Source organism: Pleurodeles waltl, chromosome 7 (assembly GCF_031143425.1).
Source record: "Pleurodeles waltl isolate 20211129_DDA chromosome 7, aPleWal1.hap1.20221129, whole genome shotgun sequence".
In the NCBI taxonomy this organism is placed as follows: domain Eukaryota; kingdom Metazoa; phylum Chordata; class Amphibia; order Caudata; family Salamandridae; genus Pleurodeles; species Pleurodeles waltl.
The window spans coordinates 90,437,554-90,456,370 of record NC_090446.1 but is presented as its reverse complement, the minus strand read 5'-3'; the positions used below and the strand labels follow the sequence as shown (position 1 = coordinate 90,456,370).

At 44.0% G+C, this 18,817-nt stretch overlaps 1 protein-coding gene across 2 annotated transcripts in view; it reads right to left on the bottom strand.

The window, feature by feature from the left end:
- Nucleotides 1–18,817, bottom strand: part of CDH26 (cadherin 26) — a 319,857-nt gene that overhangs the window by 109,622 nt on the left and 191,418 nt on the right. For both annotated transcript variants that reach the window (XM_069243134.1, XM_069243133.1), the window contains exon 7: nt 3,570–3,755. In XM_069243134.1, the coding sequence (XP_069099235.1) occupies nt 3,570–3,755 (186 nt within the window). The remainder of the gene's footprint in view (nt 1–3,569; nt 3,756–18,817) is intronic.

Genomic DNA, 18,817 nt, shown 5'->3' with positions numbered 1-18,817 from the left:
ATTTGGAACTGTATTTTGATACATTACAATGTTTGAACTGATTTCCTTTTGTCTTTGCATTCTTCCGGGGGGGTTGTGGGTTGTTACTGTGATGTTTGGAAATGCATTGGTGTGTGTGTTGTAATGTGCAGGGTGGGGGTGGGGGTGTTGCGTGTGTGTGTCACTGACTTTTGCCTCCCCCCTCCCCTATGTCGTAGGTGCAGTACTCACTGTTGTCTTCAGCGCCGCCGTTGCTGGTGTTCATAGATGAGCAGGAAGACAAGGGCAGGGAGTATTTGTAATTCCGGCTCCATGGTGTCCTCCTTCCTCGTGGAGTATGTTGAGGTGAGCGTTTTCCCATTGCAAAAGCTGTTTCCGCCGTGTTTTTATCCACGGTGAATCCGTCCCGGAAAAGGTGGCAGATTGGCGGGTTGTGATACTGTGGGCGGTACATTGTCTTCCGCCTGTCTGTTGGCGGTGACCGCCGCGCTGCTTGTCTGTACCGCCGTGGCGGGCGGTGTGTTAAAGTGGCTGCCTATGTTGGCGGTTTCCGCCACGGTCATAATTCCCTTTTTTTGTCCGCCGGCCTGTTTGCGGTATTACTGCACCTTTAACACCGTCCGCCAGGGTTGTAATGACCCCCTATGTCTTTTCCCCCCACTTGCTCTGCCTGCTGCACCCTCTATAGCGCTTGCACTTTTTCTCTTGTTTTTGGCTGACGTTATTTTGATTTACTTTACATGAATATGCATTACCCTCCGTAGCTGCATTGAATGTCTGTTTTCATGGAGAATATTGTTTACGGTGAGTGATCGGTTTCAGTGGGAGGAACAGACCCAAACAGTGTCCAGTTATCAAGTTGATAGCACCTCGTGGATGTTGGATTACTTATTACCTATGAACAGATGTGAAGCCATGTGCACAGCTCTTTGTGCTATCATCTATGGTTCCATCCATCCCCTCACAGTGGAGCCTTCCAGAAAAAGAAGCCCCTGCTAAATGCAATCAGCCACTCAACCTTTCCATCAAATTACTTTCAAGTTACCAGAGCAAAAAATTGTGGAAAATTTGTGAACAATTTGAATGTATCTTTTGAAACCACTGAAATCTAAATCAGTGCGTGGGCAGCTTTTCGAGGTGTTTCAAGTGTAGAAAAGATGTCCTCCTGTTACTGATCTGTAAAGTATCAACTTTACACTTACATTTCATTGGTCGTCTTGCCCACAATTTGAAGGCTTGAAACTATTGGAGTGCTTTTAAAGATCCAGGGTTAGCAATGCAAATTAGACTTTAATAAAAGAGGACTATATAACATAGTTATAAGGGCTTTCAGCCAACTCTCTTCGCCCATTGGTCTGCCAGTATGTCATTCATAATTTTGTTCCATCCACCACTGCATACAGAATTGGCATACAGCCACATGAGTGACAGCATTCTTTTCTTACCCAATCTGCACTTGCATGCATAAGTAGTCCCCTTTTTATTTTTAAAGAAACGTTCACAAACATTGGCAAAGCCAAAAGTTGACAGCCATCACCATACCTATTGGCTTTGCCAAAAGTTGTTTATTCACATATTTGTGTGCAATGTTTTATGAAGCACTAAAAGACATTCAAACACTGTATTGGGCATGGAAGCAAGAATATTTGGCATGATCTAGAGTAAAATATACATGTTAAGAATATTTCAAGCCATTGAACAGTTTCATGACCTAAATAAGCATATAGTGCTTGGCTGGGAGCCTTTCTCAAGACCTTCTATGCATTATTCTTGTACATGTACGTTAACAAGTAATGAGGTACTTTTCTTATACAGGTGTGCTCTGACACAAACACATCCTGTAATATGAAAACTTTCCTTTAATATGAAAATAAAATGCTAGGCTTTATAATGAGCTAATGCTTTAGCATTTATTAAAATATATACCATCAACGCAAGAGTCCATCAATATGACAAAATTGGATTTGATTCATAAACTTAGAATAGGCTTGCATAATTCTTTAAAAATGTAGAATACGTACAAATCAGAATGATTACAAGCTTCGTTTAAAGGAAATGAGTGTTGGAATCTGTTGTGATGTGATTGTTCCTCCTTTTTTAGTAAATACTAATTTGCTTATTACTTACTGAAAAACACATACTGTAAGCACCTGGCAGAACCAGTTAGCCTGGCACTGGCTGCTAGCCTTTAGGCTTTTTCAGTGCTTGTTTGGTTTTGTCATTGTTAGTGTTAAACCTTTTCTTTGGGGAAGCTGTTGTCAGTAAAAAAAAAAAAACACTGGGTGCAACCAAAATGCATGTTGGTCTCAAAAAGCACCCTTTTCAGTAGCAATCTCTGGCACTGAAGGGAACTGCTTACATGTGTGCATGTGCTTGTTGTGAAAGGGAAGAATGCAGTCACTTACAGAGAACAGAGAAGTTAGCCAGTGGCTGCCTTGGCCTACCAACTGCATGTGCAGAATGTTGTAGTGGGCAGCAGAAAAATGTGAAATGCACAATCCTGGACCAACTGAGGCAGAGGGTTGGTTGAACGTCCCAACTGCCAGAACTGGCTGCATTATAGCTCTTTTTTACTAACTTTACTTTCAACCATGCTGCACAGAAACAGAAATCGCGACAACTGACGGATTAGTACAGTGAGCTAAACCACTCACTTCTTACTGCATAGCAGACCTGATTATCACCTGATAAAGAGATGTAGGGAAGATTGAGGTGCTGGTAGATAGTCTATGAATTTAATATTACTGGACATCCGTGTGAAATCTTGGGTCCGCACTAAAGTAAGGGTGCACGGTCCCTGGTTGTGCCTCAGGCCCCCTTTAACAACAAACAGGGACAGTGTGCCCTATCACTGATCATGCAATGCTCTCGGGGAAGCCACAAACTAGCCCTTCACTGGAGCAGTGAATTAGTAAAAGACAGACCGGCTGATTGAAGCAGCCAATCCGCTTTTTACTGTGCGGGCTACGCCTGGCTTGCACTTGCAAGGGGAACGGAGATCCCCCTATAGGCAGGTACAGTGGGTGATGGCACCTGCCAGCAGGGGGATGTTGGGAGGGGTCAATGTGGCCCCTTTGACCCCTTCAAAGGGGCACCCTCACAGTGCGCATTGACAATGTGTCACCAATCTGTAGGGCACGGTCATTGTGCATCCTGATAAGCTCTTTGCCTCTACCCACCATTACTATGATGGCATAGGCCCAGAGCTAAAGAGTTTCCTTAATTAGCATGGGTCCTTTTTTAATAGTACAGTGCACTCAAGCCGCAGAAAACAGGTGCACACACCCACTGTGCCCTCGGGGCTCTGTATGTTATTTGGCCCTTGACCAGTACTGTTTGTGATAATCTTAATTCTCACCTGGATGCCCTACTCTCCTTGGCAATGCTGGTGACCACCACATCCAAAGCATGTGTTTAACATCATAAAGGTGACAACAAGGTGAATTTAATTTCTTACCGTGCCCAGAAAATCTTAGTGATATCACCCAGAGACAATTTTAGGACAGAGAATATCTTGTAGAGTAAACATTAAACTTTACTTGTGAAGCCCTATGTGTCTACTATTTAAAAAATCTGAACAAACAAATTACCTTTATGACAGCTAAAATGCCTTCGTTGGTTTCAGGATCCGTAGTAATGTTAAAGTTGCCTTTTTCATTGCCTGACAATATTTTGAACTTTGCGCGCCAGGCTGGTGTCTTAGGAGTATCCTTATCTTCCACGCGTATCCTGGATATATTTTGGCTCTTTGTTCCTTCGAGGATTGCACCTTCATACTGTAAGACAATACTATCATCACCAAATACACTTCACTCTAAATAGACTTTTTGGGGAGATTGACATATTTATTCCAGAGCTAAAGCTGGCTTTTGCTACAAAATCTGTGGTGTGTGACTGGAAACACATAAGAATCTACTTAAGCATGGACATCTGTTTGCTGTATACAAAGAAGTAATACAATGAATAAAGGGAATTTAGAGTTCATGAGGAAGATTGAGAAAAACTTGGAAAAAGCTTGAACGTCATGAAGTTTGTATTAACTCACTTCTAATGCAATCTCAATTCCTGAAAGAAAAACCTATTTTTCATTACTGGTCCATGAAATTGTTTTTGATTAGCAGGTTTATACTTTCAAATTCTATTGAAATGTACTCATGGATACATCTGACATGAATACCTCTTTATCTCATTTTACATTTGATAATCACATATCAATTTTACTTTGATTTAATTTTCCATAGTCATGTCTATTGTCTTGCCTCCTACTTGTTATGGTCAATGATAGTTCATAAACTTTGACACAAACTTTATCAGACACAAGAAAGAGCTTTCATAGTTCTATGTAGGGACAGTCAAGAGAGGGCATCTAGCCTGTCATTTTCTTTTTCTGTCATTGTATCTGTTGATATGACAAATGTTTCTTGATAATGTTTGAAACTCTGTTATAATATTCACTTCATAAAGTAGAATGGGTCCTGCCTTTCACCTAAGATACAAATTCATTATGCTAATTTATTTTCGCAGTAAAAATGTTTTGATTTAGCTTCTGGCATCTGTTATTTTAGTCAATAAACAGACAGCAAAGAGAGACGTGAAAAATACAGGATGCAAACATAAATGTTTAAAAATGTAGATTGGATACTTAAAGACTCTATGGCTGCATCTTCCTAAGAAACTATATAGAACTCACCTCCACATGCATGTGGCAAATATTCCAGGACTAGAGCTAGAATAACATTTAAACTCAAATCTGCAACAGGTGCGAAATAAGTTAAGTTGGATTTGGAAACTGTTTATAAGTTTACATTTTAGCAGATATTCTTGGATGTTATTTTATTAATATTTTTTTGTTGATCATCTACACTTCAAAATGGTCTCCATATTTGCCTCAGGAAATGAGCATTTACGATCCCTCACCCGTTGTTTATGTTCACACTCATGTCTATTTCTTTGATGCCTGATACTCAACCCCAAAGGCATGCAAGACGTCAAAACACATTATGTGGTTTGGATGGAGATTGCACTGGAGTCAATTTGTGAACCAAGCGTGAGTCTCATTGTTTTCATTCACTGGAGTGCGCGTCTTCATGGATGGTGTAGAGTGTTCTTTATGTGCGGACGCCTCATCGTAATGCACACAACAGTTGGAGGGTCCCAACTTACAGGATCGAGACTTAGATAGATAGATAGATAGATAGATAGATAGATAGATAGATAGATAGATAGATAGATAGATAGATAGATAGATAGATAGATAGATAGATAGATAGATTAATAGATAGATTGATATATACATTGTCACTCTCTCGTCACTCTGTCCTTCCCTTGTTAAGGACAGCACTCAGAGGTAGCGGTGAAAAGTTTAATCCATAGTGAAAAGCAGAATGAGTTTCGGCACAGAAGTGTCTTTCTGGCAAGCAAAAAAAATAATAATTGGTTACAAAAATTCAAACAAAATGACGTCCTCGGCCAATTTGGGCTGAATTTTTGTAACCAATTATTTTTATTTTTGCTTGTCAGCCCGTTTTCTATCTATTGAGTACATGTGTGCATTTGAGCATTGAGTTATATGCTGTGAATCATTCCTACAATACCACGTTTAAAATTCAAATGTATAGTGATATTTATTGAGATAATGCTCTGATGTATTCGCGTGCGTGAAATAATGATGAGTGTGTTTTCACTGCAAGGGTATTGGTTGAGTTTGTCACATGATTTAGTTATATACAGAGGCAAGAAGACGCCTTGGTAGAAAAAAAGGCACGTCGGTGCCAAAACGCTTGTGTTTTTCACTGTGGATTTAACTTTTCACATCTACCTCTGAGTGCTGTCCTTAACATGGAAAGGAGAGAGTGACAGCTTGCGTGATGCTGTGGCGTAGCGTCTTTCACAGCACCACTGACAGTCAGGCGCATCACAGCACAACGCCGTCCTGCCATAGTTTCTCTATGTATCTATTTTTTTTTCAAGATGCGTAGATATGGAGCTAGCAATAGTAAATCCATACTTCCCTATTTGCACCTAGCTTTCAATATTTTTTCCCTCGATATTCTGTCATTGATACTCTTGTACCACAATATTCTAGGAAGTCGATATTCAGTAGTGCAACCCTTCTCCGCCAACTACCACATAGCACAGGTTGTTTTTCCTCATTGGCTTGCCTCTCATTGCCAGATGGTTAACTTCAAAATATCGGCTCAGTTACATTGCTCCATCATTTCATGAGAAATCATGTCATAAGGTAAAGTCTTGAAACTAGAAAGTGTGATTATGGAGGAGAGGACAGGGGGTCCATCTCAGTTACCTTTTTCTTTGACATTTTTAATGAGACACTTACTGCCAATCAAGCCTTTCCTCTGAATCAAATGGAGTCTTACAACAACTAGAAACAGAAATATGCTCTTCAGAATAAGCCAAGAAAAACAAAACTATGAATAATGTAAGGCTTAAAAACCAGAGCTACTGGTCAAAGAAATGGAAGACTGGCTCAAGGTAAACATTTAACCTCAACTAGGTAAATTACGTAGAAAGTCATATGTGCCTTTAAAAGGAGAGAAATGGTCAATGTAGAACAAATACAAATTTAGCATATTCCTGTTTTACACGAACTGTGGTGGGGACTAGCAAGCAGGTCAGTATCAAATTGGAAGTTTTAAAAAAATCTTATCTCTTTAATTTGCACGAGAGTGTCCAGTAAATGTCCTTTTCCTCACCTAAATTTTCCATTCTCTAATTCTCAAGTGTGCAGTGTATTTTCTTTTCCTCAACTGATAATGCAATCCTTCTTGACCATGTATTCTTGATAAAGACTCTTTCTAACATTTTCAACTGGATTGGTCAGCCAATAAAATGGCTTGTCACTTTAGGGACATCTGTAACAAATGTGTTCCACTGGTCATGGATTTACATTCATTCCTCTCACCTTCAAAGAACACTGCTGATCTTCTGAATTTCACAATATTTCCATGATCACTAATTATAGTATTCCAATTGGGCTGAAAGTTTTTGCCGTCACTCTAATGGGCCTATTGTTTACTTCCTTGTTGTAGCCAGTAGGAGGACTATTGAGACTTCATTCCTTGGCAGTTTGATTCAGGAATTTGGTTGGCTAGCAGAAAATTTAGATGTCAATAACTTTATGAGCTCCTTAGTCACTTGGGGTAGGAGACCTCAGGACAATAAGCATGGATAGATGAAAGGCTTAAGGCTTTTTTGGGGAATGCGACTGGGTCAGAGTGATCTGCGTTGTATGATTTATCAATAGCTGATACAAAACAGCTACATGGCCAGGTGATATGACCATAAATAACTCCTTTGGGAGTTCCATCCCCAAACCTCCTACCCATTGCATTTTCATTTTTTCAGATGACGGTAATAAGGATAGGCCCATTGTATGGGACTGTTTCCTGACGTGACTGGCAAACTATGACTAACAAAGACCCACATCTGAGAAATAAGTTGAATACCAAATTAGTGGTATTGCCTAATCATATAGCATGGCCTTTGGTATTACCAGTGACAATAATAGAGGGTTGAGATGACCGCTGGGCAACTGAGACCTGTTGCCTATTTGCCAAAGTCTGATTTATGAATGTTGCAATGGATGATCCTAAGGTATGACTAGGTTGTTTGCCATGTGCCTTGCTTTTCTGCAAATTTTACCAAGGCCAGCCTCCTTCATCTTTTTACCCTTCTTTCAGGGATGACCTGGACACAAGTGGTGTGAGGAGTAAGGGTCCAAGGGATACTACCTTCAACATGTCCATCTGATGTCCTAATCATCTACCTGCTTCAGTAGGCATCTCTGTCTCCATCTGTTAACAGGCTGTATGGTGCACAGAACGTAGGATTGGGAAGGTTAGGAACTTACAAGTTATTTTTCTTAAACTTGTCACAGCCCTCAAGAACAACTCCAGAATTTGTTTCTGGGCCTAAATAACGGGCCTCTGGGTGCTTATGGACTTTGTTTTTTAGGCAATCTGAACTTTAGGTGACCCAAGGTTTTATGGGTCATGTTCCTCTCAAAGTAAATTAGTTGCTTTAAGTCTCACTAGCCCACTCATGGCTAAGGGTCCCTGCAGATTAGTGAAGACCAATTCTGGGTCATAAATGCTGCTGCAGGTACAGGTACAATGAGTGTCCCTAGCTCACCGCTGATGCACCTCAATGAAGTTGCCGCTTGCAGTGTACAGAGATCATGTGTGCATGCTTCATGCTTTGTGTGGGGTTGGGAGCTCTACAGAGCATCATTCTTCTTGTGGCCCAAATGTATCAAGGTGGGTTGGAATCCTGCTGCTCGCCTGGTATCCTCCAGGTGTCTGAGGAGATCTTCAGGAATCCCAACACAGGACACAGATTGCCGGGCATGTAGGGCATTTAGGAGGATAGGGTGTGAAGTCACAGCAGGATGGGATGAACCATGTTCAACAAAGAGAAAGATTACACTGTGTGGTCTCACACCTGCAGCCAACATGCGCACTTCCAAGCACAGCCACCTCCTCCTCGTCTGATTCTATCAGTCATATTGGGGACCATCTTTCTTCTTTGTTTGAGTAGTAAATAGTCTGATATGACGACAGAACATCTTCAACAGAATTATTTACACTCATTGTCTAATTTTTGCCACTGGTTGAACCTGGGGCCCAAGAGCACTCATTTTTGTGGACCCAGGACTTAATTTTCCATCTACAGACTTTGACCTCGACAGAAAAAGGCAGAAAAGGGCTTAAAAAGGAGGAGAAATATAGAAAGCAGGAAGAAAGCAGTGCTTAAAAAGAACCTGCAATAAACATACCATTAGCAAATTGAACAGTTTTTGCCATATATTCTTTTGATTTCCCCACTAATCATTTCAGGTTTTTGCCACTAAAGGTCTATTTTTGTCAATAGTAAATTTGCCTTTGTCATACAAACTGTTTATGCAGCAAATTGACTGTTTTGAGAAATCCTTCAGAATAAACAGGGTCTTTTCCGCAAATTGTGAAATTCTGTACAACATGAGCATTCCATCTCTGCTGGTAAAAGCAATTTGACCTGTTTCCGTTTCTATAACAATTGCACCGTTGTGCTGTGGGCAGTCAAGCCACAAACATCCTCCCTGCACTGTTTTCTGATTGCTGTCATGTGCTGGACGGGACATACTGTTCCTACGTCAGCTATAGTTCAACTGAAAGCACTCAGTAGGGTGCAGTCACGGTTACATGCTCGTTTTCTCAGAATTGCTTTAACATTCCATCACAAACAGCATGACTTTTAAGACAAGTACATTTCTCATGCTAGGCACTCCGGTGACACATTATTTTACAATAGCTTCCTTAACATGATGGTTTGGGATTTTATTTGAAATATATATATTAAAAGTTATTATATCACATTATTTTACAATGCCTTCCTTAAAATGATGGTTTGGGAGTTTATTTGAAATATATACAGTATATATTAAAAGTTATTCTATCAAATTATTTTGTACATTAAGGGCCTGATTTATGAGTTAGAAAAGAATTATATTTTGTAAGTTTTCACCACTTTTGCGTCAAAAAATGACGCTAAGGCGATGCTAACTTTTCATAAATCAGGCCTCAACTTTCCATTTGCTGCAGTGGGTAAAGATCCCAAAGTGACAATGAAATTCACAGCAAAAGGGCATGATGAGCATCAGACTTCACACTTCAGGGACTGATTACAGGTTACAAGGCTTTAAATCACTATACCACGGGGTACATTATTTATCAGGCGGGATAAATAACACCTACTACCAGTTTATGGGGAGCAACATGCAGAGTTTTGTGTTTTTAGTGTACCAAAATCTGCATGCTATGGCAAATACCGAAAGTTTTCTCCTGTTAAATGTCGTCAGGTTGGACCTGTCAAAATTTAATGAAAGTTGAGTTATTGAACGCAACCGATTAATATCGGATCTGTTAAATACCTTCAGACTTGTAATTCAGACCAATGTATAAACAGGGGTTAATGCATGGGTCGGAATATTACGAGCCACTCGTAATCAAACCCTTAGATATTTGGAAGCCGATGTTCAGAATAAGGAAATGGGGAAGTACCTTTAACTTTTATTGAGAATCTAGGGAAATGGGCAGCACAGTTGGTCACATGTAAATGTCATACAATGAAATGTAACATACTAGGGTAAACTACTGAAAGGTGAGAGGGGACATGGGACAACACTTCCAGGGCCTCATTTAAATTCTGGTAGAGTGGGAGCTCCACTGCAAAATCAAACTAGTGGTCCCCGTGCTCCATTTACAAGTAGTGGAACCTCTGACTGCGTGCCGCCAGAGCCGCTGGCATTTCTGGCACTCAGTAGTCATTGGCTACTGCACAATCACCACAGGAACCACACGGATAAAGCGACATCTCCAATGGTTTATTTTTCTCAGAAAGAAACACCCAATAGCAGGGTTTGTTTCTGAGACAGAAATAAATAATGCTAAGCTTAGCTCCAAAACAAGACATCACATCCCAGCACTGAGCGGTACCAAAAGTCCATCAGCTCATCCGGCAAAGAACTTTTGGCAAAATGATCACCCATCAAACAACTGGGGGTCTTGAAATTGGACATGTATGTGGTCCACTTCCAAGGCTGTGTAGGTAAGGATGTCCACCACACCAATGCCCTGGACGGCTGCCTGACTATGTCATAATGAGGCACTTAGGGCCTGATTTAGGGATTAACGAGCATCCCACTGTCCTCCAATGTGGCAGAAGTAACATCCTCTGCTGCCCTGGTGGACTACCACCCACCATATTTAGAGATCTCTGCCGGCCTGTGGAGGTCTCTATGCCTTTAACGGAGCTATCATCATTGTGGTGAAGTACCCTGTCTGCCAAACTCTAAATCAGGCCCGTAATCCTTCATATGGAACCTCTAATCAAAATTCTATGATCCCATTTCCTGATATTAGGAGCTGGATAACTTCATGTGGAAATATAATTGACAATTGTGATACCCTGTAAGATGGGCTCATTTTTAAGCTTTACTATGAGTTTAGGAAATAGGGGGTCTAACAAGGGCATGGGCAATCCATATATGGGGAACAATCACAAACTTGTAACGTTTGAGCATTTACAAACACTTTCAATGGCCTTCCCACTCAACCTGCAATTCTAAATGTGCACCTAAAGTATGTCAGTTGTGTAGGAAGTATCGGAAAGTGTCCCGACCAGCCTTATTTTTAAGGGGTTGTAGAGAAAGCTTTTCTTCAAGTGTGAAATTGTTTTCCATGTGCAGGAAAGAGGAAAACATAAAAATGTTCAATTCTTATCTCTCCTAAACTTATGGTTTAACTATTTGAATTGAAAACATTAACATAGCTAACCAACAAACAAACACAACACTTGTGCATAGCATCCAATATCTCGCAATTATGAGATCCACTAAATAAATCGCAAAACTCAGTTAAGGAGTGTGAATGCTGTTGTATTATATATATTGTCAGTTAAAATTGTCTCTCAGCAGTGAAAACAAAAAGTTTCATGATCTCAAGACGAGCTTTGTTACTTAAGTTGCTTAAATGCTCTTAACAGAATTAGCTGCTGCGATACAGCCATGGATAGAAGCTGCTTGCTTTTGTAGGGCAGTTGACGCAAGCAGAAAGCGAGGAGCATCAGAAGAGGCAAAGAATTTGAGATGTCCCCATCTATACATAACAAGCATTTCAAAATCCAATAGGTCTCACCTATACAAAAGCTATTTCTCTGTGACAATGTTTTTTGCCATGTTGTAGGTTAGTGTAGCTGCTGTTCAGCATGGCTAAAAGTTAGTGGTGTGGAGTGTCTTAGAGTGAAGTGGGGGAGTAGAGTGTTGTAGAGTGGAGTAGAGTTCAGTTCAGGAGAGTAGAGTTAAGTGGTGTGGCACCGAGTCGTGCTGTGGTGCGGTGGGATAGGGTGGTGTGGGTTAGAGTAGACTGAGTTAGTGAGGCGGATTGGAGTAGGGTAAGGTGGGGTGGGTGGATTGGAGTGGGTTGGGATGGATTGAATGGAGTGGGGTGGATTGGAGTTGGGTGGATTGAAATAGGGTGAGGTGGATTGGAGTGGGCTGGATTGGAGAGGGGTGATTAGACTGGATTGGGGTGGGTGGATTGGACTGAAGTGATAGGACTAGGGTAGGGTGGATTGGATTAGGGTGAGGTGGATTGGATTGGGGTGGTTCTGAGTGGGGTGAATTGGACTGGATTGGAGTGGGGAGGACTGTAGTGGGGTGGATTTGATTAATTTGAATGGAGTGGGGTGGGCTGGACTAGAGGTGGGTGGAATGGATTGGCCAGGATTGTGGAGTGGATTGGACTGGAGCTGAGTGGATGGACTGGAGTGGGGTGGGGTGGATTGGACTAGAGTGGGTGAATTTGACTAGAGTGGAGTGGGGTGGACTTAAGTGAAGTGGGTGGTTTGGAGTGGGGTGGACTGGAGTGGGGTTGACTGTATTGAAATGGGTTGGGTGGACTGGAGTGGGGAGTGGTTTAATTGAGTGGGGTGGATTGGATTGGGTGGGGTGGATTGGGGTGGGGTGAGGTGAATTGGACAGGAGTTGGGAGGATTGGACTGAAGTGGTGTGGACTGAGTGGGGTGGATTGGACTGGAGTGGGGTGGAATTGAGTTCAGTGGAATGGAGTGGGGTGGGTTGGATTGGATTGAGTGGGGTGGAATTGATTGGGGTTGACTGGATTGGAATGGGATGGAATGAATTGGATTGAGGAGGACTGGAGTGGGTTAGTGTGGGGTGATTGGAGTGGGGTGGGTGGAGTAGACTGGATTTGAGTAGGGTGGATTGTGGTGGATTGGACTGGAGTGAGGTGGGCTGGAGTGGAGTGGATTGAATTGGATAGAGTGGGGGATTGGTCTGAGGAGTGTGGACTGAACTGGGGTGGTATGGATTTGATTGAGGTGGATTGGGGTAAAGTGGAGCGGACTGGAGTAGAGTGAAGTGGTGTGGAGGTGGGTGAATTTGGAGTGGAGTGGGGTGGATTGAAGTAGAGTTAGGTGGATTGGAGTAGAGTGAGTTGGATTGAAGTAGAGTGGGTAGGATTGGATTACAGTGGGGTGGATTGGATTAGGGTGTTGTGGATTGGAGTAGAGTAGGGTGAGGTGGATTAGAGTGGGGTGGATAGGATGGAGTTGATTGGATTGAAATGGGATGGTGTGGACTGGATGGGATGGATGGGAGTGGGGTGGATTGGAATTGGGGTGAGGTGAGTTAGACTGGACTTGGGTGTGTTAGGGTGTAATGGAGTGAGGTGGAATGCAATGAGGTTAAGTGGACTGGACTGGAGTGTGGTGTGGTGAGATGGATTGAGGGGGTGGATTAAATTGATGTGGATTGCGGTGGATTGGATTGGTGTGAAGTGTGGTGGAGTGATTTGAATGGGTGGATTAAAGTGGTGTGGGGTGGGTTGGACTGAAGTGGGGTGGATTAAGGTGAACTAGATAGAACTGGGGTGGATAAAGGTGAATTGGATTGGAGTGGGATGGACTGGGGTGAGGCAGGTGGATTGGAATGGGTGGGTTGGGTTAGATTGGATTGGGGCAGGTTGGAATGGAGTGGGGTGGGTTGGATTGGAATGGGCTGGATTGGAGTGGGATGGGTTGGATTGGATTGTGCTGGTTTGCAGTGGGGTGGGTTGGATTGGAGTGGGGTGGGGTAAATTGGACCGGAGTAGGATTGGTTTGACTGGAGTGTGTTGGATTGTATTGGTCAGGATTGGGGTGAATTGGATTGGTGTGGTGCAGGTTGTGGTGGATTGGAGTGGGGTGAATTGGGGTGGAGTAGGATGGATTGTATTGGGGTGAGGGGGCCTGATTGCAGCAGGCAGTCTGGAGTAGGGGGGACAGAGTGGGGCAGTTTGTTTTGGATTGGAGTGGGGCAGATTGTTTTGGATTAGAATGGGTCAGATTGTTTTGCATTGGAGTGGGTCAGATTGTTTTGGACTGAAGTAGGGCTGATTGTTTTTTTCACTGGAGCAGATTGGAGTTGTGGACATTGCTTTGGATTGAAGTGGGCATACTGTTGGGGATTAGATTGGAGCAGATTGTTGTAGATTGAAGTGGTGCTGATTGTTTTGGTTTGTACTGTGACAGATTGGAGTGGGACTGATTGTTTTGGATTGTAGTGGTGCAGATTGTTTTGGATTATGTCGGGCAGATTTTTGGATTGTAGTGTGGCATACTGAATTGCAGCAAATTGTTTTGGATTGGAGTGGGGCAAAGTGTTTTGGATTGAAATGGGCAGACTGTTTTGGAAGGGAGTAGGGCAGGCTGTTTTAGGTTGTAGTACGACAGATTGGAGCGGGCAGATTGTTTTGGATTGGAGTGGGGCAGATTGTTTTGGAATTGGAGTGGGGCAGATTGGATTGGGGCAGATTGTTTTGGTTTCTACTGGAACAGATTATAGTGGGGAAGATTGTTTTGGATTGCAGTGTGTGAGATTGTTTAGATTGGATTAGGCAGATTGTTTTGAATTGGAATGGAGCAGATTGTTTTGTATTGGAGTGGGCCAGATTGTTTTGCATTGGAATGGGGTGGGTTGAAGTGGGGCAGATTGAAGTGGAGATGGATCAGGGAATGGGACTGGATGGGGTGATTGGATTGGATTGGATTGGGGCAGATTGTTTCGGATTGGAGTAGGCAGCTTGTTTTGGATTGGTGTGGGGCAGGTTGTTGTGGGGCAGATTGTTTTAGAGTAGAGTGAGCCAGTTTGTTTTGGATTGGAGTGGGGCAGATTGTTTTAGATTGAAGTGGGGCAAATTGGAATGGGGGATATTGTTTTGGATTTCAGTGGGGAATATTGTTTTGAATGGGACGGGGGCAGTTTGGAGTGGGGAGGATTGAAGTGGAGCACATTGTTTTGGGTTGGAGTGGGGCAGATTGTTTTGGATTGGAAAGGGGTAGATTGGAGTGGGGCAGATTGATTTGGATTGGAGTGGGGCATGTTAGAGTGGGCATATTGTTTTGGACTGGAGTGGGGCAGATTTTGGATTGCGGTGGGTGTAGGAAGCTGACTCTTTATATCGTTGACCAAAAAGAGGTACACTGTGTAAAGAGACCAATCAAACCCCGGAAGTGTGACAGAGACACAAATAACAGCCCAAATGCTCTCTTTCTGTGGTAGTGTGGGCGAGCAGTTGGGCATATCAGAGGGTAGTGTAAGCATGTAAGGCACACACTCATAAAGTTAGTGAGACAGACTGTTGGACGTGGCCCTTCTTAGGGGATTTCCCTGAAACTTTTGCTTTTTCCTCCTGGGTTTTTGCTGACTCTCTTTGTGTGGCCTTAGGCCTCTGGGCACTTCCCCACTGTACTGTAGTGGGAAAGTGTGAGCACCCTTTTTACACATGCGAGGAAGGGGTATTTACGTGATTGGTTCCGGTGCTGTACTCAGGAGTGCCCTGTAAAAAGTGACACTACATACTCAGCGTGGGTACGGCCCTGGCTACTAGTAGGACCAATGTACTGAGTGTGCCACCCACCGAATAGCCTGTCAAGCATGTCTATCGGGCGGACAATGCAAGCCTGGGAAAGTGCAGTTGTGCGTGTGCTCAGGTTGACACTTCTAACTCCGTAGCCAATCCTGAGTGGGCCCTCCACTATCCCTAGAGCACCCACTGAAGGGCAGAGCAGGGGAAGATCAAAGGCTGGGCAGGTACACCTGGGTGTCCCATGACCTGGTAGTGAAGAAGGCCCACATGGGTTTTCCCTACCTAGGGGATCGGCTCTTCCCATACGTTTTGCTGATTCTCAATCCAGTGGCCTAATGACACTGGGCACTTACTCAATGTAAGTACAGTGGGTAAGTGAGCAAGCCTTTCCTACATATGTTAGGAAGTACCTCTGGGCGTGTGTGTGCGCGCCCACTGGTGTTTGAGACATATGCTGAGTCTGCCATGCGGGCCGGGGTGTGCGCGCGTGCACCTATGGTGTTCTTAAACATGTGTCCAGCCTGTCTTAGTAGGCCTGTTTGTGCGAACTTGCACCTATGGTGTTCTTAAACACGTGTCTAGCTTGTCATAGCAGACCTTGTGTGTGAACAAGGGCACATGTGCCCCGGGAATGAAGAACACCCATGTGTGTTTTCACTACCTAGGAGAGTTGCTTCGCCCATAGGTGAACACAGGGACAATTACCATTACTCCTAGCTGCAATAGTGGATTGCAGCGGAGAAGCCTCATAATTTTTACTATCATTAGATTTGTCTTGACAAACCCCCTCTTGTGATAAATGTGGTTTTGTCAACAACTTAGAAATGCCACTTCTAGAAAGTGGGCATTTCTATGCTCTATAACGCTTTGTGTGCCTTTTAATTCAATTCTAGTCCACACTGGAGGCTGGGGGAGCACATCTGCCCATTCCCAAATGACAGCTCTAAACCATGGGCATGCAACTAGAATGACAAACCTCTGCCATTTGAGGGCCTGGCTAGATAGTTTGGGGGGAGAGGTTTTGACACTTGGTTTCTGGGAGTTAGATCATGGCTTCACTAAAGAATAAGATATGCATTCCACGGCCCAATGGCAGATAGGTCTGAAATTTAGGGGCGACATCTGTGTTTCAAAGGGGGGACTCTCTGAATGCCCCTAACTTCAAAGGCATAAAACAGCATAACTACAAAGGAGAGATATGTTTGTGGGGACTCAGGACCGGAGATACTGGACTGCATGGTGCACACTGCCAGAGGAATCTGTTGTGCACAAGGACGATTACTGCCATTTGAAGGAACTGCGCACCCTTCCTGAATAGTGGTTGCCGTGGGTTGACTGTCTGCTGCTATGTGGCACCCCGAATTGTGCTCTCCATGGGCTTGTTGACTTGCCTGCTGTTCTCTGGTGGAGGTCTCAGGGACATCAAAGACTTCCAGTGAGGGACCCACACCTTCTACCTGTGACACCTGGAGAACAGTGCCCTCTTAAGTGTATCCATCATCTGCTGGATTCCACCTCGTAGCCATGGTGTGAGCGTGGAACCAAGTATTGTATCTGGGGACCGGATTGCCTGGTTAGGAGCCCCAAAGAAAATGCCCGCATTCAAGGAGTGTTGCCCTGCATTGTGGAGCCTAGACACGCATAAGCATCTTGTTGTTGGTGAGCGGATTCAATGGTTGCAGGACCCTGAATGGCTCTCTTCGTTAATCGTGCAGCATTTCTCTTGTGCAACACGCCGACTGCATGTTCATTGTGTGTGGCATCCGATTCACAGGTTGCAATCCTTGGAGGTGGGGGTGTACCTGTAGCAGTGTTGCATTCTACCTTCTGTGGTACAGATGAACTTGTGCCTGTGTGTGTGTGACCAAAATTGCCTGGGGTAACTCAAGTCACTGCGGTTCTGTCTGGCTAGGGCGTTGCTTCAGCCATCCAGATTGTGTTGCCTCCAACACACATACTCAAAGGAAATCCAAAACCAATGCATAAAAATTACACATACTTTTACATACATTTTGATAAAAAGATCATCGGAATCAGGTGAGTACTTTTTGAGATATAGATTTTTACAGTTTTCAAAAGTTGCAATTTTTGGGTGCAGTAATGTTATCCTATGTGGGAAAAACATGTACTGCATTCGGGCACTTCACACCTACTTACGGGACTGTTCTCCAGGACTTAAGGTGAGTATTGGGCAGGGTCTAAGGCCACACCAACAGGTCACCTTGGGAGGCTCTGGGGCGTCCATGTGCAGGGGTGTGTTAGGGTGTCGGGTGTCCAATTTACTTCAATGGGGGACAGTCCGGTCTAGATGTTTCTGCATGCTGGGCCTGGAAGGTCAGTCCAGGGGAAACCACAGGGGGGCTTGACCCTTGAGGTCCTCTGGCATGTGGAGAAAATGGTGGTCTATGTAAAGAAATGGCTCCCTGTTGCAGTTACCCCCCACTTTTTGCCTGATACTGATGCTGACTTGACTGAGAAGAGTGCTGGGACCCTGCTAACCAGGCCCCAGCACCAGTGTTCCTTCACCTAAAATGTACCATTGTATCCACAATTGGCACACCCTGGCATTCAGATAAGTCCCTGGTAACTGGTACTTCTAGTACCAAGGGCCCTGATGCCAAGGAAGGTCTCTAAGGGCTGCAGCATGTCTTATGCCACCCTAGAGACCCCTCACTCAGCACAGACACACTGCTTACAAGCCTGTGTGTGCTAGTGAGAACAAAATGAGTAAGTCGACATGGCACTCCCCTCAGGGTGCCATGCCAGCCTCTCACTGCCTATGCAGTATAGGTAAGACACCCCTCTAGCAGGCCTTACAGCCCTAAGGCAGGGTGCACTATACCATAGGTGAGGGTACCAGTGCATGAGCATGGTACCCCTACAGTGTCTAAACAAAACCTTAGACATTGTAAGTGCAGGGTAGCCATAAGAGTATATGGTCTGGGAGTCTGTCAAACACGAACTCCACAGCACCATAATGGCTACACTGAAAACTGGGAAGTTTGGTATCAAACTTCTCAGCACAATAAATGCACACTGATGCCAGTGTACATTTTATTGCAAAACACACCCCAGAGGGCACCTTAGAGGTGCCCCCTGAAACTTAACCGACTGTCTGTGTAGGCTGACTAGTTCTAGCAGCCTGCCACAAACCGAGACATGTTGCTGGCCCCATGGGGAGAGTGCCTTTGTCACTCTGAGGCCAGTAACAAAGCCTGCACTGGGTGGAGATGCTAACACCACCCCCAGGCAGGAATTGTCACACCTGGCGGTGAGCCTCAAAGGCTCACCTCCTTTGTGCCAACCCAGCAGGACACTCCAGCTAGTGGAGTTGCCCGCCCCCTCCGGCCAGGCCCCACTTTTGGCGGCAAGGCCGGAGAAGATAATGAGAAAAACAAGGAGGAGTCACTGGC